At 41.3% G+C, this 22,459-nt stretch overlaps 1 protein-coding gene and 2 pseudogenes across 10 annotated transcripts in view; all 3 read right to left on the reverse strand.

Annotated features, from left to right (window-relative positions):
• The window catches only part of Immt (inner membrane mitochondrial protein), a 42,963-nt gene extending 25,837 nt beyond the window's left edge, over positions 1 to 17,126 (reverse strand). For 9 of the 10 annotated variants that reach the window (XM_028762342.1, XM_028762335.1, XM_028762340.1 and 6 more), the window contains exons 1-3: positions 16,937 to 17,126; positions 4,619 to 4,692; positions 2,729 to 2,918 (exon numbers count right to left, since the gene is read on the reverse strand). In XM_028762342.1, the coding sequence (XP_028618175.1) occupies positions 2,729 to 2,918; positions 4,619 to 4,692; positions 16,937 to 16,981 (309 nt within the window). In that variant the 5' untranslated portion in view covers positions 16,982 to 17,126. The remainder of the gene's footprint in view (positions 1 to 2,728; positions 2,919 to 4,618; positions 4,693 to 16,936) is intronic. The other variant, XM_028762333.1, reaches the window with a different exon arrangement.
• A 758-nt stretch (positions 17,127 to 17,884) lies between these two features.
• Positions 17,885 to 18,003, reverse strand: LOC114617006 (annotated as a pseudogene).
• A 169-nt stretch (positions 18,004 to 18,172) lies between these two features.
• On the reverse strand, positions 18,173 to 18,606 carry LOC114617002 (annotated as a pseudogene).
• Positions 18,607 to 22,459: the final 3,853 nt, after the last annotated feature.

The following is a 22,459-nucleotide window of genomic DNA, read 5'->3' on the forward strand; positions in this document are numbered from 1 at the left end:
CTTCTCTTCTCTTCTCTTCTCTTCTCTTCTCTTCTCTTCTCTTCTCTTCTCTTCTCTTCTCTTCTCTTCTCTTTTTTTGGTTTCTCAAGATAGGGTTTCTCTTTGTAGCCCTGGCTGGAACTCAATCTGTAGACCAAACTGGCCTCAAATTCAGAGATATACCTGCCTATGAAATGCTGGGGATTAAAGATGTGTGCCACCATCTCATTTTACATTTGTTTAAGAAATAAAAATGTGGGGCTAGAGAGAAGACTCAGCAGTTAAGATCACTTGCCACTCTTCCAGAGGACCCGGGTTCAATTTCTAGCACCCACAAAGCAACTCACAGCTGCTTGTAACCACAGTTCCAGGTGACAGTTCACAGACAAAGAGGCAAAACACCAATGTATATAAAATAAGAATAAATAAATCATTAAAACTTTCAAAATATTTAAAAGTTCCAGGAAAACAGTGCCATGAAAGCACAGAAATGCTTTACTTAATTTACATCAGAAGACTCTACATTGACCTGAAGATAATAATGTCTGTTCTTTCAGGAGAAATCTGGGGGTGAAAACTGAAGGTGGGAAAGGCCAGGTGCATGGGAAAAACAATGGCCTTAGTTCAGAAGACAATTGGTATACGAAATGATAAAGGCCAAGGTAGATAAAGCAAAACAGAGAGCTAACAAAAGCAATAATGAAGAATCTAGCAACTCTAACCCAGCAGCCTGGTAGCCACTACTATAGGGAGCCGAGAGCTCAGTGGCAGGGCCCCAATCTCTAGCACCAGTGGGGGTGGGAAGGGAAGCAAATCACAAAGCATGTAGGTTTTGAGATGGTTCAATATAGGAACACTATGCTATTCAAGTGGAAACAGCCTGCAAAGCAACTGAGGTGTAGTGAGTACAGACAAAAGCCGATCAGAGACAAAGAATTCATTCACAAAAACTGACACTGTGACTGTGACTGTGACTGTGACTAGCTCTAACTAGAAATGAACACTACTCTCAGCTTCTCAGCCAGGAACCGTGCTCCTATTGGTGCTTCCAGCTATCTCCCCTAGATCGTATGGCTTAAAACTGACCAAGGATTTTAGATGAAGCCACATGATTCTGTGATTACAGTTTGTAGTGTAACTGTCTCCTTTAACCAATGCAGACTTTTTAAAGGTCTAAGAAATAATGAAACGGAAGACCAACCAGGAACAGTTGGTTATAATGAAAGAACCAGGTAACACTTTCAATTTTAAACCAATAGAATTGATAGAATCGGTAGATTCTGGACGTTAGATACAGCTTATGAGAAGGAACTACCTGATCAAGAACATCCAGCCTCAAAGCATGAAGAAATAGCTAGAGGAAAAGGCCAAAAAGCCCACGTTCTTTTGTATGTCTCCTATGTCTGTAAACAAGTTGCTGTGTTTGAATTAAGAAATATTTAAGATTGCGGGATAAAGAGATGGGTTAGCAACTAAGAACACTGGTTGCTCTTCTAGAGGACCAGGGTTTGAATCCCAGCACTCACAATGGTGGCTCATAACTCCAATTCCCAAAAATCTGATACTCTCTGCTGGTCCCCACAGGCAATGAGCATGCACGTAGTACACAAACATACATACAGGCCAAAACACCAATATACATAAAATAAAGTATTTTTAAAAGGGGGTCTGGAGAGATGGCTCAATGATTAAGAGCACTAGAGGCTTTTCCAGAGGACCTGAGTTCAATTTCCAGCACCCACATAGTGACTTATAACCACCTATAATTCTAATTCCAGTAGATGTAATGCCTTTCTTTTAAAGATGAGCTTAAAAGTTTTAAGCTAAGGCTGCCAAGTGGTAAAAAGCAATTGTTGTATAAGCCTGCAACCTGGGCTTGATCCCTGGATCCCATAGCAGAACAACACCACATTCTGGAAAATTTATACTCACCTCCACATTGATGTCTGTCTGTCTGTCTGTCTGTCTGTCTGTCTGTCTGCCTCTCTCTCTCTCTCTCTCTCTCTCTCTCTCTCTCTCTCTCTCTCTCTGTCTCTCTGGATGTCTGCCTCTCTCTCTCTCTCTCACACACACACACACAGAGTAATAATAAATAAATTAAACTAATAAATTATTTGTTAAAAGTTTAAGCTAGTGATGTGTGTACACAGTGAATGTGCACAATGCTCCAAGAACACTGGCAGACATTCCTGTCAGCCAAATGGCAGATAGCTAAATTCCATGACTTTATTTTCTGTCTAAGGGAGCTATAACTAGCTACAGCAATAGGTTCAATCCTGACCACTCTACATTATATTCTTAGTTCACTAAGTCAGGCATAAACCCACACTGTGCCTCAGGCCACAGGCCAACCAGTTACCTCCATCCAACACGCCTCTTTTATTGACCCTTGTGCAGTATGGCTATTTTTTTATGTGGTAATTAAGAGCATTTATGGAACTCCCACAGGCTAAAATTCTACTTAAAAAGATTACTGTTCGTTCAAGTTGAAGAGAACTAACAAACATACATGTGACAAGTTGCAGTGAGTTATACACAAATAATACTATCCAGATGAAAAAAGCTTGCTTTTTAAAAGTATTTCATACTCTGGTATAATGGTACATTCCTGTAATCCCCAAACATAGGAGGTGAAGCCAGAGAATCAGGAGTTCAAGCCCAGTCTGGGCTACATAAAACTGCTTTAAAAATAAGTAGTTGAGTAAAAGCATTCTATAACATAAATTGAAATACTGTTTAAAATTCTTACCGGTTTCTTTGGCAATGGAACAGTACTAGGTGCAGAGCCAAGAACCATACCAAAGAGTTTGTCTGAGTAAGGTATGGTTTTCTCTACACTTTCCCGGAAATGGGAATCCCATTTGGCATATAGGATAGTGCCACCAATCCCTCCACCAACGAACAAAAGGCCAGCTCCAGCAATTTTACCAGCAGTCAACCTAGAAAAAGGAAATAGGGAAAATAGCAACTTTATTATGTTCTCTTCTGCTTTCCAACTAAGTCTTATAGGCATTCCCACTTCCATTTCTCTACTATGGTCTCAAACCACAGCAACTAAGAGTAACACCACAGCTGCAAATCACTTTTTCTCGATCTTTTATAACATGTGTGCAATATGAAATAACTATATTTACATACAGATAACAAAAATTTTAAAGGACAATTACAACAGAAAGAATGAAGCAGTCTCTCATTTGACACTTAAAACTTGATATTTCCGGCTGGGCGGTGGTGGCGCACACCTTTAATCCCAGCACTTGGGAGGCAGAGGTAGGCAGATCTCTGAGTTCAAGAGAGGCTAGCCTGGTCTACAGAGTGAGTTCCAGGACAGCCAGGGCGACACAGAGAAACCCTGTCTCAAAAAACAAAACAAAACCAAAACACTTGATATTTGCAATTTTGAGATTTCCTCTGAAGTCCCACAAATCACTGACTTTCAAAGCTCCTCTAAAAGCTTTTCTGTGAGAAAAATAAAGTAAATCCTTTACAAAAAAGAAAGCTAATTCTAACACTTTAAAGGCTGAGGCAAGAAAACTGCTCTGAGACTGAAGTCAGCATGGGCTACAAAGCAGGACTTCGAATTAAATTAAATTTAAATTTGAAAATTCCTGAGCTGGAGATGTAGGTCAGGGCCTGGTCAGCATGTCCCAATTGGAAAAGGAAGACAGTAAGATATCAATAGAAGTAACAAGCACTTTTTAAACTTGCAACATTATAGTAGGGACCTAAGTGAAGCCCATAGAACAGAAGCACTTGAAGAGAGGACTCTGCTCTGTGCCACTCAGTTACCAAAGAACTGAAAGAGGCATCATTACTAAAGCTTCACCCAAAATAATATAACAGAAGGGATGCCTCAGATCTTAGAGCAAAGCGGCTGTATAATATAGTAGCTCCCACTTACTGGAAAGTGGAGAGGATTTGCTCAAGTTCCCCAGAAGCTACAGATAGAAGCAAATGCTGTATTTTTCTCTATAGATATGTATCTATAATAATGATTAATTTATAAACTGAACACAGTAAGAGTGCAATAATAATGAAATAGGCCAATTTTAACAATATTTTACAATAAAGGTTATGTGAATGTGGTTTTGTTCAAAAACATATTATTGATGATGCCCAGCACTCAGGAGGTAGAAGTAGGCAGATCTCTTTTGAGTTTGAGGCCAGACTGATCTACACATTGAGCTCCAGGACAACTGAGGTTGTATTGAGAGACCCTGTCCCCCCAAAAAACAATTAAAACATAAAATGAAAAATCTTACTGTACTACACTCAGCCTTCCTCTGATGACCATGGATGTTATCAGAATACTGTTTTCTTTTTTTTTTTTTTGGTTTTTCGAGACAGGGTTTCTCTGTGTAGTCCTGGCTGTCCTGGAACTCACACTGTAGACCAGGCTGGCCTCGAACTCAGAAATTCACCTGCCTCTGCCTCTCAAGTGCTGAGATTAAAGGCGTGCACCACCACCGCCCAGCTAGAATACTGTTTTCTTAATAAAAGTTAGTTTATGCAGCCATGCATAACTATTCAAAGTAAATTCACAGTATAATATTCAAAGTACACACACGCACATGCACACGAACACCTCTATTATTAGTACACAGTAAAGAGCCTGGTTCCAAGGAGACAAGCCACATACCCAGAACTGCTTGAAGTGGAGTATCTACGGCATGGTCGTAGTGGACGGAGGACAAACTTCCCACACAGACAACTCTAAAGGAGGAGAAGACATCACATTAATACATTAAAGGAATCTGGAAGTACGATGGCTCATACTTGAAACCCTGGCACTCTGCAGGCTAGGAAAGATCACAAACTACAGGCCAGTCTAAAATACAAAGCCAGACCACCTCAAAATGCAAAACATTTAAATAAATCTCAGAAGTTTTTGAATTGACAATACAGATAAAAATACTTTTATTAAAAGTGTATTCAAGCCGGGCGGTGGTGGTGCACGCCTTTAATCCCAGTACTTGGGAGGCAGAGGCAGGTGAATTTCTGAGTTCAAGGCCAGCCTGGTCTACAGAGTAAGTACCAGGACAGCCAAGGCTACACAGAGAAACCCTGTCTCGAAAAACCAAAAAAAAAAAAAAAAAAAAAAAAGGCTGAAGCAGGAGGACTGCTACAAGTTCCAGGCCAGCCTGGGACCTGCAGTAAGACCTTGTCTCAAAAAACAAAAGCGAAACAAACCCAGAAACCTCAAAAACATTAATGAAAAAAAACTATTCTTAAACATTTTTGTGCTGTTGAATTTTTTAAAATTTTCTTCATGTTTAAATTACATTTATTTATTGTCTATATGTGCACACACTCAGATAGATATACATGTGTGCACTCAAGAACACACGCACACATCCACACACACTCCATTCCATATGTAGAGGTCAGAGGATAACTTGTGGAAGCCATTTCTCTACTTATACTATGTGAGACCTGAGGATCAAAGCTCACCAGGCTTGCATCACAAGCTTCTTGTCCAAGACCATCTGGCTGGCCCGAGTTGGTTTTGTTGCCATTGTTTTGTGAGTCAGGGTCTCACACAGCCGGGATGAGCATTGCACCCTTGATCTTTCTGCCTCCAACTCCCAAGTGCTAGGATCACACACAAGCAATTTTTAACTTTCATTGGCAATCTTAAGTTCATATATGTTACTTATTTCTTGAATGTCACTGGGATTTTCCATAAGCTTCCTTAACTGGAGGAAATAGGTCACTGAGAGCATGACCCTGGGCTGTGTCTTGTCAAAGTCCTATCACGGAATCCTTTCTCTGCTTCTAGTGCACCATGAGGTAAGAATCTCCTATCACATGACTGTACCCATTCCTAAGATGCTTCATTTCACCATGGACCTAAGAACCACAGGCTATGTATAGACTGAGCTCTCTGAAACAGTAAACCAAATAAATCTTTCCTCCCTTAAGTTGTTTTCCTTAGATATCTGGTCACAGCAACACAAACACCTAACTAGCAATACAAGTTTAAAAAAACAAAACAAACAAACAAAAAACCAATAACCCAGACTGAATTTAAACAACAAAAGAAAATGTGAAAAAGGTGATGGATGCTCCAAGAGAAAAGGAGCCAGCCGTAACTAGGGCTTAGGTGCAAATAGTCCACATTTTCTAGGAAAGGAACATCAGAAAATGTAAAAACAAGACTCCAAAGGGGACAGCAGAAATTCTCAAGCAGCAGAAATGAACTGTAATCAAGGAATCACCCATCATATCCAGCTATATTCTGCATCTCTTCTGGAACTGACTGTGCCTGCTGTGTTCCTCTAGCTGTTTGCTTTTTTGAAAGAAACTATCCACAGAAATTAACCAGTGCCTGTCACCCCAGTAGATGCTGATATAGAACAGGAAGCAGATGACTTTAGTACTCTGGTTTCCAGAGCAAAACTGGAGGAGGTTAAGAACCTTAAGGTTATAGCAAAGATATCTTATCCATTTTAAGATCTACTTAAAATGATAAGATCCTGATCCTAGTGGAATAAAATTTTTGTAGTGTCTTAGAGAGGGCTGCAATGGGAAGGGAATATCAGTTGCTCTAGCCTCTACCCCCACAAAAAATAGGGCTGAGTGCATTATACAATATTGACTGTATGTGTGTGTGGCGGGGTGGGGGGGGAATTAGTTGTTCTAGTCTCCACCTTCACAAAAAAAAAAAAAAGAGAGAAAGAAAAATACAGCTGGGGGCTGGAGAGATGGCTCAGCGGTTAAGAACACAGACTGCTCTTCCAGAGGTCCTGAGTTAAAATCCCAGCAACCACATGGTGGCTCACAACCATCCGTAATGAGATTGGATGCCCTCTTCTGGTGTGTCTGAAGACAGCTACAATGTACTCATCAATAAAATAAATAAATAAATATTAAAAAAAAAAAGAAAAATACAGCTGAGTGCATCTTGCAGTACTGACTGTAACAACAGAGACATGCCAAATGCTCTTCCAGAAACATACTGCTACCTATGAAACATGAGTTGTGTGTCCTTCCCTGATATTGTATGATTTCCTTTATGGGAATTATCCAGAATAGACAAATTCATAGGAATAGTAAAGAGTGGCTGCCAGGTTTAGTGAATAGGGGATGGGGTAAGGGAAGGTGCAAGGGCAAGCTTGGTTAATAATTCACTAACAGAGGGCAGTGAAAGTGATGCTCTGTGCCTTCTCAAACTACAGCACAAACGGACTTGGCTTTGGCCTGACTCTGTTCTCAGAACCTGCTGCTAGGCTGTGAGGAAATCCCAGAACACAGAGAGATGCCAGAAGCAGGAATTCCAAGGCAGCAGTCGCTGCTGAGCCGGCATTAACAGCCAAGCATGAGAGTAAGGGATACTGGGAACTGACTAGTCCTAGACACTGTCTTAAGGGTCAATGCCCAACAACTGCCCAGATGATCCCAGGAAAGACTTAGAACAGAAGCAATGAACAATGCTGCTATTTCTCAGACACAGAAGAACTTGTTACATAGCTGTAGTTAAGCAGAATGTATTTTTAAAAAATGCTTTTCAATTTTTAAAATTATTATTAGAATTTATTCAATTTGGTTTACATGTATTTTTATCAGCATGTATGTATGTATGTATGCCATGTGCATGCTTAGTGCCCATACAGAGCAGAAGACATCAGATCTCTTGGAACTAGAGTTATGGATAGCTGCGAGCCACCTTGTGGGTGCTAGGAATTGAGCCCAAGTTCTCACAAGAGCAACCACTCAGACATCTCTCCAGCCCAACCAAAATACATTTTCATTATACTTATATATCTGTATGTATAAGCATGTGCACAAGCCACAACAAATATATGGAGGTCAGAGAACAACTAACTAGAGTTGCTTCTCTACTCCCACGTTGTTCCCTGGACTCAACTTAGGCCATCAAGCTTAGCAGCAGGTGCTTTTACCTGCTCCAAAACAGTATTGTTTCAAATTCAAGGATCTAAGCACATTTGAAAGGTTTAAACCAGTTGCAATTGCCTTGTTTAAAAAAAAAAACAAAAAACAAAAAAAAAAACACCTCATACTGTCCTGTGCTTGACTTCCTAAGTTGTAAGTGTTTGTCTAAGTCTGCCTCTCTGACCATCTGCAAATATCTACTAGGAGGTTTGATTTCTGTGTCTGGTAAAGTGCACTAAGTATTCATCATCTGAACCACTTAATGGTATACAGTCTATTAACAAGGGTCAATAATTACCATCACCACTACCAAGTTCTAGTACTCACAGAAGGCTTTCATCAATCTAAAAGGAAACCTAGACTCTATAAAGCATCACACATCCCTCCTGCCACTTTCTCCTCTTCTCTAACATCAGGAAGCCTTTTGTTTCATAAATGTCTATTCTGCATAATCCCTGGAAAGGAAATCATACAATATACTGTCTTCTGTTCCAAGATTTCCAAATTGTTTTCCAAAGCACGTTTATACTTCCACCCAATTTATGTTCTGACCAGCCAATTTATGTTCCCACCAACATTTCATTATTATACTGAAAAATCACAAGCGTGGGTAACTGAGTACCTCATTTAGCTTTGACTTGAAACTCCTGGGATCAACGATGCTGAGCAATTCTCCATGTGTTTCATATACTGGCTTTGCATAAATGGCTACTCAAGTCTTATACAGTGTTTGTTTGTTTTCCAAGACAGGGTTTTTCTTTCTATGTAGCCTTGGATGTTCTGAAACTCACTGTGTGGACCAGACCTCCAACTCAGAGATCTGCTTGCAGTGCCACCAGAGTGCTGGGATTAAAGGTGTGTGCCACCATCACCAGGCTTCTACAAAGTTTTTGAGTTATCTTGTTACATTATAAGAGTTCTTTGCATTTTCTGCATACCAGAATCTTATTATATAGTTAAAATAGTCCCTCATTTTTTCCTTCTTGAGTATCCTTTTATCTTAGTAATGTTTCTATTGCTATAATGACATACCATGACCTAGACAACTTACAGAAGAAAGTTATTTGGGGCTAACAGTTTCAGAGGGTACATCCATGACCTTCATCATAGGGAGCATGGCAGCATCCAGGAAGGCGTGGTGTAATAGCTGAGATCTTACATCTTGATCAACAAACACTAGGCAGAGAAAGCTAACTGTGAACAGCTTGAGCTTCTGAAACCTCAAAGCCTATTCCTAGTGACACACCTCCTCCAAGAAGGCTACGCCAATTCATCCTTCCCAAACAGTCCCACCAATTGGGGACTAAATATTCAAATATATGTCCACGGTGGCAAGGGGCATTCTCATTTAAACCACCACACTTTTGATGCAAATTTTTTAATTTGATGAAATCAAAGTTGCTTTCCCTCTCATTTTTTGTTTTGCTTTGTTTGTTTTTGAGACAGGATCTCATGTAACCCAGGCTGGTCTCAAACTGCCTAAGTAGCCTAGGATGACCCAGACAAAATTGGTTGCTTTCATTTGCTTTCTATTGCTGTGATAAAACACCATAACCAAAAACAATTTAGAAAGGAAAGGTTTTATTTGGCTTTCCTGTCCCTAGCACGATCATAGTCAACCATTGTGGGCAGTCAGGACAAGAACTCAAACAGTAGCAGAGGCAGAAACCATGGAGGAATGGTGCTTACTGGCTTGTTCCCCATGATGTTCTCAACTTGAATTCCTCTATCACCCAGGACCACCTGCCCAGTGGTGGGTCTGCTCACAATGGCCTGAACCCTCTCACATCAATCATTAAGAAAATGTATTGCAGGACAATTGAGAAGCAATTACTCAATTGAGATTCCCAATTCACAGATGTGTCTAGGTTTGTGTCAACCTGCACATTGTTGTTGTCTGGGATGTCCATGTGAATGTACACATGTTCATCCCTCTGTCTCCTCTTCCCTTGCAATAAGATTACAGGTACATACTACTATGCCCAGCTCTTTATGTGTGTTCTTTATGCTTGGTACCTGAACCCAGGTCCTAATGCTGGTGTGCAAGCACTTTACCAGCTGAGTTATCTCCACAGCCCAATCTTGAACTCTTGATCTTCCTGCCTCTACCTATAGATATGCACCATCATGCCCAGCTTCAAAAGTACTTTTTGTTGCTTATGCATTTGGTGACATATCTACCTAAGTCATTGACAAATATAAGGTCTGCCTCCAGTTTGCTCTCTTAAGCAGTGTCTTTAATATTATATAACCCAAACCTATTTTGGCACACAAAATATTGACTACTTCTTAATTTTAGGATTCCACTTTATTAATGACCTATGATATAGAAAGGACAGTGATTTGTCTTGACACATAATGAGGAGGTAATAAATGTCATAAGGTTAGCACTGACACTTCTAACCTTCAGAAACATGACTTCCACAAACAAAAGACAAAAAAAATATGTAATTCTCATGTAACGTTCTTCCATACATCAACTCCTCAGCTTTACCAAACTAAAGCAAATATATTAAAAACCATCATGTAGTGGAATAGCCTGACAACAAACAAGCACTTTAGAAATCACCCGTGAATCCTATGCTAGGGTTCTAGATTCCACAATAAATTTTGCTGGCCAGTGAAATTAACAATATTAACCATTTTTGCATTTAAAATACGAATTTATATGCAACAATTTAACTTCTCCTACAGTTAAAATATCTTGCAAGAGCCAGGAGTGGTGGCACGCAACTGTAATCCCAGCACACAGAAGGTAGAGGCAGGAGAATTGGGAATTCAAGCTCACTCTCAGCCACAAAGACCAGTCTAGATGACAGGAACCAAGCACACACCTGGCACACATACATATATGCAGGAAAAACACACATAAAATAAACAAGTCTAAAAAAACACACATAAATAAAATAAACAAGTCTAATTTTTAAAAAAATGAGGAGGTAGAAAAGGGGGAGGGGATGGTGATTATATTGTCAGGCATATTTCTATAATCCTAGCAGGAAGACTACCAGAAGTTTGAGGCCAGCCTATACTTCAAAGCAAATATCAGCCTAACCAGAGCTACCAGGTGAGATCCTCCCTTTAAACAAAAAGAAGAATTCTTTACTAAAACTAAAAAGTATCATCCAACAAAAGTAAAGCACATTGGGAAAAATAATCTAAGACAAAAAGTGCTTTTTGGTTATGGAAATCGTATGTACCTTTGTTTCCTTGGAGATATCCACCACTTATGGCTTTTAGAATCTTTCCGCTTCTTCTGCAAAGAACTCCTGAGACTTGAGGGGAGGGGTTTCACAGATGTCCTATTTAGGGCAGAGTGATCCAAGAGCTCTCACTTAATGCACACAGTATAACCAAAACCAAAATCTGATCCTTTTAAAGTTTTCCCTTCACACATGTGGAATACCTTTTACATCTTCTCACTCAGGTGCACTACATTATGTAAGTGTGTTTACAAAAATGATCTGGAAGCCCCTGGCCTCAACATCCTTGAATATTTTACATGTATCTTTTTAATTTTTTTTTCTTTTTTAGTGACGTGTTTTAGGTCTCTTGATCTCTCCCATGTGTTTTTCTTTACCATTTCTTTATTCTTTTTGTCTTTCTACTGTATGACCAGGCCCAACATTTTAGAGGAGACCTTTAGGTATGGAGATAGGAAAAGGAAGAATAATAAACAGGATAGAGTATGGGCAGAAGCAAGAAGTGGGCTGCACAGAGCCACTGAACTACTTCACAGCATGTGTAGTTAATCTACTTCATTAACAGATAAACTCAGTCTTGGTCTTAAACATGCTGGCTTGGTTCACTACCAAGAACAGTAGTCTTTCTCCTTTCCCTTAATGACTTATTTTTATTTTATGTGTATGGAGTTTTACCTGCATGTATATCTGTGCACCATGTATAAGCATTGTTTTCAGAAGCCAGAACCCATGCACAATACTGCTAAAGTGGCCAAGAACCTGAGATAGGTCATGATTCTAGGGGCAAACCTACTATTATTCTGCTAAAGAAGCATAGCAATAAAATGACTCCCAGTGGCAATGACCCAATGACCCATAAACCAGAGCATCACTCAACCCTTATCAGAGAAGATTCTTCTTGCCATAAACAGTAACTAACAAAGAGATCCACAACTGGACAATGTGCATTAAGTGAGAGACCTTGGATCACTCTGCCCTAAATAGGACATCTGTATCAAACCCCTCCCTTCAAACCTCAGAGTTCTTTGCAGAAGAAGCAGAAAGACTTTAAAAGCCAGAAGTGGTAGATAACTCCAAGGAAACAGCCTCTTCAAGACATAAGATTGTTTGACATTTGGTCTGTTGCGATGTATTGTAATGCTAAATTCTGTATCCCAAGGTCTAACTGCCTCAAGACTAGTGAAGTCTCAGTAGACGCCATCTTGAGAACATGGCCATGAAGGCCTGCCAGTTGGAATAGGAGTAGCCCAGGTGGAACATGGCAAGTTATATCATGGGGTTATTGACAGGGAAATAGACAAAACAGCACATAAAGTTGATATCTGCCCGGTCTAGTGTTTTTCAGGCTTATTATAAAGGTTTTGTGTCTTTTACTTGGGAACTAAATGAGCTAAGTAAGCTAGGATAGAAAGCCCCCCAAACAGTATTTACTGCAACACAAGACGTGTAGTTTTATGAACACACAGAGACTGTGATAACACCCACAGGACCTGCACAGGTTTAAACTAGACAAAATCCCAGCATAGAAAAGGAGACACAAAGTCTCAACCCTAACCAAGAAGCTATTTGTGATACTTCCTGGGAAAGGATAATTTTGTTTTCTCCAATTGGATATATCAACTACATTCCAGGGCAGCCCATGCCCAGGAGTAATTAGCCAATACAAAATGGATTCTATATTTGTAGGGGAGTTGGGGCTTTTTGTTTTGTTATTTTTAACTTCTTTCCCTTATTATGTTTTTTTGTTTTGTTCTTTTTTAAGTTCATCTTTTGTTGTTGTTGTTTTCCTGGGAGAGAGAAAGAGAGAACATGAAGTTGGGTGGAAAAGTGCTGAGGGAAAAAATATAATCAAAATAGACTGCATGAATAAACATTTTTAAAAATTTTATTTAAAGTAACTGAAAAAAACTCTGTTGAAGTATTATACTTACAAATAGAAATAGGACATTTTAATTTTTTCTTTGTTTTTATTTATATGTGTGAGTGTTTTGTCAACGTGTCTTCTGTGCACCATGTGTATGCAGCACATGAAGGGCCAGAGAGGGAATCAGATTATTGGGAACTAGAGTTATAGTTGTCTGCCACATGAGTGCTGGGAACAGAATCCATGTTCTCTGGAAGAAAAGGCAGCCAGTACTCTACACCTAAGTATCTCTGCAGCTCCTTCCCCTCTTCTTTTAAGGTATAAGCAAAGAAAGCTTATAAGACCAATTCTCAATATTTTGCGTATCAAATGAGTATAATGTGTGCAAATGACTATTCCAAGTATTATATAGGGGAGATATAGTTGAGCAGGTGGCATGTAGTTGAGTAAGATTAACATTAAAATGGTGATCTTTTTAAGTAGACTGCCCTCTGTAACATAAGTGAACTTCAGCCAAACAGCTGAAGGCCTAACTAGAATAAAAAGGACTTCTCTAGCATAGTACCTTTAGATTGGAACTGTGTCAACTGCACTCCTAAGTTTCCATATTGCTAGCCTGCAGGTTGCTACTACACCTGGCTTTCTTAGTCTCTGGTCTGCCAACATGTACTCGCACACACACAAACACACACAAAAACACACACACACACACACACACGGGTGCAGATACACGCACGCACTATCAGTTTTGTTTCTCTAGAGAACCCTAGCCTAAGAGTGGGTTTAAAAGAAAGTCAGGGTACCTGTTGAGAGCAAGAAAAAAAAATCATAGATCAGTCAAGCATGTTACATTTACTGAGCATCTATTAGGAGCCAGGAACTGTCACTACTGGAAATATAGCAGCAAACAACACAAACATAGGCTAGCTATGGAGTTTCAGAACTTTTGTGGGACAGAAGCAGGCAATTCATAGCCCTGCCTGACCCAAACTGAAATTATAGAGAGACATGGCTCAAGCCCTCTGCCTGTGGAGTGGTGGGATTGCAGGTACGCAACACCACACTTAACTTGGAACCTACACTTTAAATACAGGAAACATATAAGAAATACACAGCCAGGCGGTAGTGGTGCATGCCTTTAATCCCAGCACTTAGGAGGCAGAGGCAGGTGGAATTCTGAGTTCGAGGCCAGCCTGGTCTACAGAGTGAGTTCCAGGACAGCCAGGGCTATACAGAGAAACCCTGTCTTGAAAAAACAAAACAAAACAAAACAAAGAAAAGAAAAAAGAAATACACATCAGGTAGTGCTAAGATGCACAAACATATATGTGTAAAGTGAGAGTGATGTATATAAAGAAGAGTGGTCCCGAGTCCACTATAGAAAAGAAAAGGCCACTCTGAAAGAAAGGGGGATTAAGAAAGACCCTGCATAAAGGGATGAGCAAAGACCTGTGAAGAAGTCAGAGAAAACAAAAATAAAACAAAGGGCTGGAGAGACGGCTCAGTGGTTAAGAGCACTGACTGTTCTTCTAGAGGTCCTGAGTTCAACCTCCAGCAACCACATGGTAGCTCACAACTATCTGTAATGGGATCTGATGCCCTCTTCTAGTGTGTCTGAAGACAGCTACAATTGTACTCATACATTAAATAAATAAATAAATCTTAAAAAAAAAAAAAAAGACCACCAGTGATAGTCATGCTGGAGGTAAAAGACAGTGAGGGAGGCAGAATAGAAGACAAGATGTGTAAAGGGCCTGGTAAGTGTGGAAAGAACCTAGACTTTACTCTGAACATGAGGGAATGTCAATGAAGAGCATGATGTTACATGTTTGCTTTTAAAAGTCATTAGCCAGTAAAGAACTTACTTGAAGAGAAAGATAAAAAGGCAAAAAGACATGAAAGCAGATGAAATTTGCCAAACGTGGAATCATTTGGTAAAGTTGATAAAAAACAACAAATTTTTTTGAATGCAGAAACACAAATGCAAAACTGAGAGGGGGAAGAGAAGGGGAGAGAGGAAGAAAGAGAAGGGGGAGGGAGGGAAAAGGGGGAAAAGGGAAAAAGGGGAAAAAGGGAGAGGGAGGGAAGGAGAGAATGTGAGAACACAAATACGAGAACTTATCTCAGGAACATAGCCACAGAAGATTCACCACCTGGACTGGGTATGAAACTGAGGAGAGGTAACCAGCCAAGTGGCAGACACAGAATAGTATAAACGAGATAAATGAGATACTAACTAGACAGGGAACAAGCCTTGCTTAAGGCCTAGGCATTTATTCATAAATAATAAGCCTCCCCAGTCCTTACAGTATCAGTGTCAGGGAGTCTACAACCACTGATTAACCTTAGCACTGAGGGATACAGTACCCACTTCTGGCCTCCATAGGTGTGCATGTGGGTGTTCTCTCTCCCTCCCTCACCCCGCCCCATCATATACACACACACAGAATAAGCAGCAGTATCAAATGCTGTAGAATGAAGAGGTAATGACAATAAACCTATGTATTTTTTGACAGTGATTTCGGGGACCTTGAAAATGTTTGTTGAGAGCTAGAATACCATTCATGTTTTAGTCTCTAAATGAGCTCCCTAAAGAGAAATCTGAATTAGAGAAGTTACTCAAGTAGGGCTAGTCTAATAATAAAAAAATCAATGATAGACGAGATGTTGAAGTCAAAGACAGAAACACATGGTAAAACCAAATGTGTTATGTTCCGTGTTTGGTGTTATGAATGGCCTTTAAGTGCCTTGTGGCAAGAAATTATTAGCAGGTTCTAAAAGCTGACAGCAACCACCTGCAAGACACAGGGGAGAAAAAGGAATTTAGTACAACACCTGAAGGGGCTGAATTTAGCTAATTATGAGTTTGGAGGAAGTAAAAAGTACTATTTACAAATGAGAATCAAAGTACAGCTAGTACTTCTCGACAAAGTCAAAGTCTGAGCCGAGACTCCGTAACACTTATGCCCAGACTGCTACAAAAACTGCAAGATAACCAATGAGGGTTGTTACAGGCTTCTTAGTGTGTGCTGTTGAATAAATACCAATAGAAAACTAATACGGGGCTCACTTCCCGTGCAAGAGGCTAAAGGACAAAAAGTAAAGGAAAAGAACAAAAACTGCTTAACTTGGATCATCTCAGGACGATCCTGTCTAGGGATTTTATCCAAGTATTGCTCAAGTTGCAGCATGTTTCTCATAACCTTCATCAAAGTATTAATTTTCTAAAAATTTTGAGTAATGGAAAAGGGGTTTTTATTTTCAACTGTAGAAAGTTATACTGATAGTTATGAAAAATTAAACAGAGGCAAAACAGGGTGCCTAAGATACCTGAATGTCAGACATAGTTCCAGTGCTTAGAGACACTGATCCCCAAACTAATCTTAGAAATGAGCACAAGGTCATGACTTCTGTCCTTCTTCACAACCAGAAGTTTAAGCTCGAGAAATGAAAAAACCTTTCACCTTTTACTGTAGAGCAAGAATAGCTCAAAGGTGCTCTCGACTACGAAAACAAAAGGAACCCACCCCAGATTAACTGCAACTTTGACCCCTAGGCTCTCTACCAGTCCAGAAACCTGCTTATTAAAGATGCAACAAGCCCTGAGAAGCAATCCCTGCTGGGAATTGTAGTTCTCCCGCCTCGACCTTCACGATTGGAAACCTATCACGTGCCCAACCGGCGACTCAAACGCCGGCAGCCAGGATTGGTCCGAGACTGAGGTAACGAGGTACTGATTGGATATCAGGTCCCTGAAGCCACGCCTCAGCAGCACACCCGCCTCCCCGCGCTCCACACCCCAGCCCGCTTCTTCAGGAATAACCCTCTAGTCATTCCTGTCCAGCGCCCGCCCTAGAGGGCTGCCTCAGTTTCCCGCTCTAGGGCTCTGGGAGCGCCTTTGCCTAGGGAGTGCACAACATGGATGCCTCTCACTTTGTCCGTTGGCAGTCCGCAGTCAGCGTGACCACGCGCCCCCTTGGAGAGACCCCACGCTCACCTGGGCCGCGACGGTCACGCCGGATAACTGACAGGCCCGCAGCATCTCTGCCGAAGTGACGGCGCTGCTGGTGTACGCGGGAACGACCGCGGCCGCACGAGAGGAGGGCGTGCGTGCTCGTGTGCGTGCCCGCGTCTGTACAGCCTGTCTGCGTCCGGCGCACCGGAAGGGCCACCGGCACCACTGCGCACGCGCCGCCTCCTCTCCTGGTCCAGCCGAGGAGGCTCCCTGAGGGTGGGACTCACCCCGGCTGCGAAAAGGGGAACAAGCGGTGATTGGCGAGTAGGAGGCGGAAGGGCAGGTTCTCCTTCCGGGTCGCCCTCGGGCGCTAGTTTGTCGCTGATGACTGGGGTTACTAGGTGAACTGCCAGTAGAGTGGTGTGTAAAGTTCGACTGTGACTCTTAGAATTAAAGCGTTGGTGAATTAAATTAGAATTAGACTCTTAGAATTAAAGGGTTGTGGAGGTGGCTCCGGTAGGGACGCCTTCTCCCAGTGCTGACGACCTGAGTTCAATCTTTGCGACCCATATGATGGCAATAGAATCGATTCCCATTAGTTGTCCACTTCTTTATGGAGCTGAGGCATACATATGCCCACAAGTTTCTTTCAAAGAGTTGCTGGAGAATAGGTGAGTGAGTGCTGGAGGCATCCTGAAGGTGTTTCCGGTGTCTTTAATTATTAGAGGATGGATAGGAACCCAAATTTCAAGTTCAGGTTTTTATTTAAATCACACCGCTTTTTCTGCCACTTTTATTTTTTCATCACTTTATGGTTTTTCGAGACAGGGTTTCTCTGTAGTCCTGGCTGTCCTGGAACTCACTCTGTAGACCAGGCTGGCCTCGAACTCAGAAATCTGCCTGCCTCTGCCTCCCAAGTGCTGGGATTAAAGGCGTGCGCCACCACCGCCCTACGTTATTTTTTATTTATTTTGTTTTTTTTTTTTTTTAAACGTACAGCACCCGGTATTCCCAGGCAGTCTCCCATCCAAGTATTAACCAGGCCTGACTCTGCTTAGCTTACGAGATCAGACAAGATCGGGCACGTTCAAGGTGGTATGGCCATCACTTTTATTTTACAAAGATGATTTTTGTCGCAGTTTTTGGGATGGTTTGGAAGACTCTTCCAAGCGTTCTGAGTTTAGCAATGTGTTAAAAATTGGCTATCGGTAATATTCTATGTAAGTTACAATATGGTTATGTGGTTAACTTACCATAGTAACATAAAAGTTATTTTTTTTAATTAACAGGAGATTTATTTATGCAAGAATAGAGTAATCCTTGCCAAACTTCGTAGGAGATGTTAAATTTTCTGTCCAATTTTCCTTCCTGGATAAGTCTTTCCTTTCTGTACCTGTCCGTTTTGAAAACATAATACCAGAAGATGAGGGGCCCAAACACCGCCAGGGCTCCTAAAAGTGAGTTCTTGGGAGTGGGTCTGAAATTAGGATAAATATTTGCTGGTCTTGCATAGGTCCAACGACTCAAGGCAGGATCCTTGATTGGCGTTTGGGGTCGTTGTACTGAAGCAGATACTCCCGTTTAAGCTGGGCCCTTATGCTCAAGCCCTCGACCTGCGCCTTTCGGGTCTCCAGAGACACGTCATACTCGGCAGGGTCGAGGGTACTGGGGAGAGTGGCCAAGGGAGCAGGCTTATACTTGGACCTCGACATCTTGGTTCCAAAAGTTAATTTTCAAAATCTGTTGGGGGCCTGGTTTACTGTCGCACACCTTTAATCCCAGCACTACAGAGGCAGAAACAGGCAGATCTCTGAGTTAAAGACCAGCTTGGTCTACAGAGTTCCAGGACAGCCAGATGAATAAACTGAGACCCTATCTCGAAAACCAGAAAACAACAACAAATCTGTTTGCAAAATACTTACAAGTCATAAGTAGGTGATTTGTTACGATACAGATCGGCTGCACTTTTATTTTCAGTTATAAAATAAATGGAGTCCAGTGTTGTTGTCCACACTGTAAATGACAGCACTTGAGAGGCTGATGCAGGATTGGGCTACATAAATCTCAAACAAAAAACAAGGATGATTTGAGATGTATCTAAAATATGTTTACAGTCGATTTGATCGATGTTCTAAACATTTTAAGCTCTTCAGGGCCCTTCTGTAATGTACTTGTCGATCTTTGTCATGTCATCAATCAACAGCCTCTAGTCCTCCCATTTTCTTAGTAAATTCAGCAGTCCAGCTCCAGCCCTGTTCACTGCTGCTCTAGTTCTTGCCAGGGTGATAACTTCTCTCCCAGTGTCCGGGGCTGCTTTTGTTCCTTTTGTTCTACACTTCGGACTACAGACAGTCTTCTTGGCTTTAAGATCTCATTCTTAGCGACTGGAGAGATGGTTCAATGTACTGTTCTTGTAGAGGACCCAAATTCAGTTCCCAGCCCCAATATCAGGCAGCTCAAAACTGCTTATAAATTACCACAGAAACTTAACACCTCAGCCCTCCAGGTACAGACACATACACATGATTTAAAAAAATAAATCTTAAAAAAATCTAATTTTTTATTTAACTATGTCCTTAATCATTGGAATGATGGCGTAATCAGTAAAGTTCCTGCTCTCAGACTTGAGGACCTCAGTGTGAATCCACATCACCCATGGAAAAGCTGTCCTTTACTGGCATCTGCGTGTGTGTGTGTGTGTGTGTGTGTGTGTGTGTGTGCGTGTGTGCGCGCGCGCGCGCGCGCGCGCGCCCCCCCCCCCGCGCTCATGCATGTAATTTTAGAAATCTTGGGTTTTGTTTTGTTTTTGTTTTTTTAGTTGTTTAAAAGGCTGGGTCTGAAGACATGGTTTACCAGTTAGAAGCACGTGTTACTCAGGGCGTCTAAGTTTGGTTCCCAGCACCTACCTCAGGCAGCTCATAATCTCTTTTAACTCCAGTCCCAGGAGATTCTGGGGTACCTGCACAAATGTGTTGCATATATACTCATGCAGGCACAATTTTTAATTTTTAGAACATCTTTTTGGGTCTGGAGAGGTCGATCAGTGGTTAAGAGCGATTGCTACTCTTTCAGTGACCAAGGTTGAGTGTCCTATGTACAACACCATCACAACCACCCCTGACACCATGGCTTGCAAACATCTGGAACTCCAGTCCCAGATGATCCAGTGCTCTCTTCTGGCCTCTGTGGTCACTGCATGCTAATGGGGCAGACAGATGTGCAGGCAAAATGCACATTGAAAAAATTAAATCTTAAAAAAAAAAGATGGATGAGATGGCACTTGTCTGTAACCTTTTTGCTAGGAAATTAAGACAGATCACTGGAGATCCAATCTACAATCTCTGAACTTCAGAATATTTGAGAAACTTTGTCTCAAAAAGGAGAGGATGTAGAGACGGCTCAATGGGTAAGAGCTGTGATGGCTAGTTTTTGTCAACATGACACAAAGTAGAGTCACCTGGCAAGAGGAAAACTCAACTTGAATAATTGCTTCTATCAGACTGCCCTGTGGGCATGTCTCTCGGGGCATTCTCTTTACTAATGATTAATGTGGCAAGGACAGATGGTGACAACCCTGAGCAGGTGGTCTTGGGTTGTATAAGAAAGAAAGCTAAGGGGAGTGAGGGGAGATGGAGAATTTCTCCGTGTCAAGAGCATGTACTGCTCTTGCAGAAGTCCAGAGTTCAATTCCTAGCACCCACATCAGGTTGCTCAAAATGGCCTGTAACTCCAGCTCTAGTAGTATCCAGTCAGTACCTCTGACCTGTGTGCACTGGCACTCACATGCGCATACCCACACATAGACACACACTTGTGCATATAAGTTAAAGTAATGAAGAAAATAGAGGAAGCTAAGGAAGCCAGTAAGCATCATCTCTGCGTGGTCTCTGCTTCAGTTAGCGTCTCCAAGTTTCTGTCTTGAGTTCCTGCCCTGACTTTCCTCAATGATCTGTCATGACATGGATTTATTACGCCAAATAAATCCTTTCCAAATTGGTTTTTGTCAGTGTTTTATCACAGGAACAACAAGCAAACCAGGACAAGTGAACTAGGTCAGAACCTATCACTCTTGCAAGGGACCTGAGTTCAGTTTTCTTTTTTATATATAGAATTTATTTTTTTATTTTATATGCATTGGTGTTTTGTATGCATGTATGTCTATGTGAGGGTGTCAGATCCCCTGGAACTGGAGTTACAGATAGTCCTGATCCTCTGGAGGACTCATCTTTCCAGCCTTCCCTTAGTTCAGTTTTCAAAGTCTTGATGCAGTGCCCCCCAACAACTTGAAAGAACAGTTCCAGGGGCTCTGATATGCTCTTCTAGCCTCAGAGGGCATCCTCAAATGTGGTATGCACATACATACATATAAAAAATAGTACATATACACATATATATCTATACATATTTTAAAGTAAGATGACTCAGTGAGTAAAGGCACTTGTCACTAAACTTGAGTTAGTTTGATCCTAAGATCCCATACAATGGAAAGAGAAAACGAACTCCTGAAAACTGACCACTAAACTCCACACATGCATCCACACACACACACATGCACTTGCACAACATTTTAATATAATAATGTTCACATGCACACCAAACACACCACACACAAAAACCACAATATCTATTTATGAAAGAATGTAATGCTAGATAAGTTAATCCCTGCTCTCAAAAACTCATAGGGGTTTTTTGTTTTAAAGTGTTACTAGATTTGGGGGTGGTGGTACAAGCATATAATCCCAGCATTCAAGAGGCAGAGGCAGGACCAAACAATGAAGAACCAAATTTAACAGAATGTTACCAGGATTATACTACCATTGCTTGGAAATTTTGTGTCACATAATTTCCTTAATAAAGAAGGTACAGTGACTCCCTTGCCAATCAAACCACCTTTAACTGTGCTGGCAGATGGTTCCAAATAAGAGCCTTAGCCATGCAAGACTGAACCATGGGAGAAGCCAGATGTGGGGTATCCACCTGCAAACCCGGAATTCTTGTAGTGAGATGAGAAACAGACAAGAAGAGTCTGAAAGTTAAAGTTCTTGGACCAAATAGCCTCAAATATGTAGCACAGCAGCAGAAATATCAAACGCCCCTGCATCAACAGGGTCAGGGGAATGGAATTCCAGAATTACTCTCATGTACACATATAACCCTCACACACAACAGTTCACCCACACACACAATAATTAGTAGGGGTTTTTGTTGTTGTTCGTTTGTTTTTGAGACACAATTTCTCTGTATTTCTCTAGCTACCCTGGAACTCACTCTGTAGACCAGGCTAGCCTGGAACTCAGAGATCAGCCTGTCTCTGCCCTCTGCCTCCCTAGTGCTGAGATCAGAGGTGTATGATTCAGCTACCACCACCGCCAGGCTTAATTAGTAGTTTTAAAAGAGCCTTTATGAATATCTCAATGACCTTTTACCATATATGGAGGGTTTTGGACTCCAAATGGCCACTGTAGATGGGAGGCTAACATGACAACAATATTCCAGGCTCACTACCCAATTACACAGCCCATGTCTCAGAGAAGCAAGTATAACTTGAGTATTTTAAAAATGTGA

This window comes from Grammomys surdaster, unplaced genomic scaffold (genome assembly GCF_004785775.1).
Source record: "Grammomys surdaster isolate TR1022 unplaced genomic scaffold, NIH_TR_1.0 133, whole genome shotgun sequence".
NCBI lineage: Eukaryota > Metazoa > Chordata > Mammalia > Rodentia > Muridae > Grammomys > Grammomys surdaster.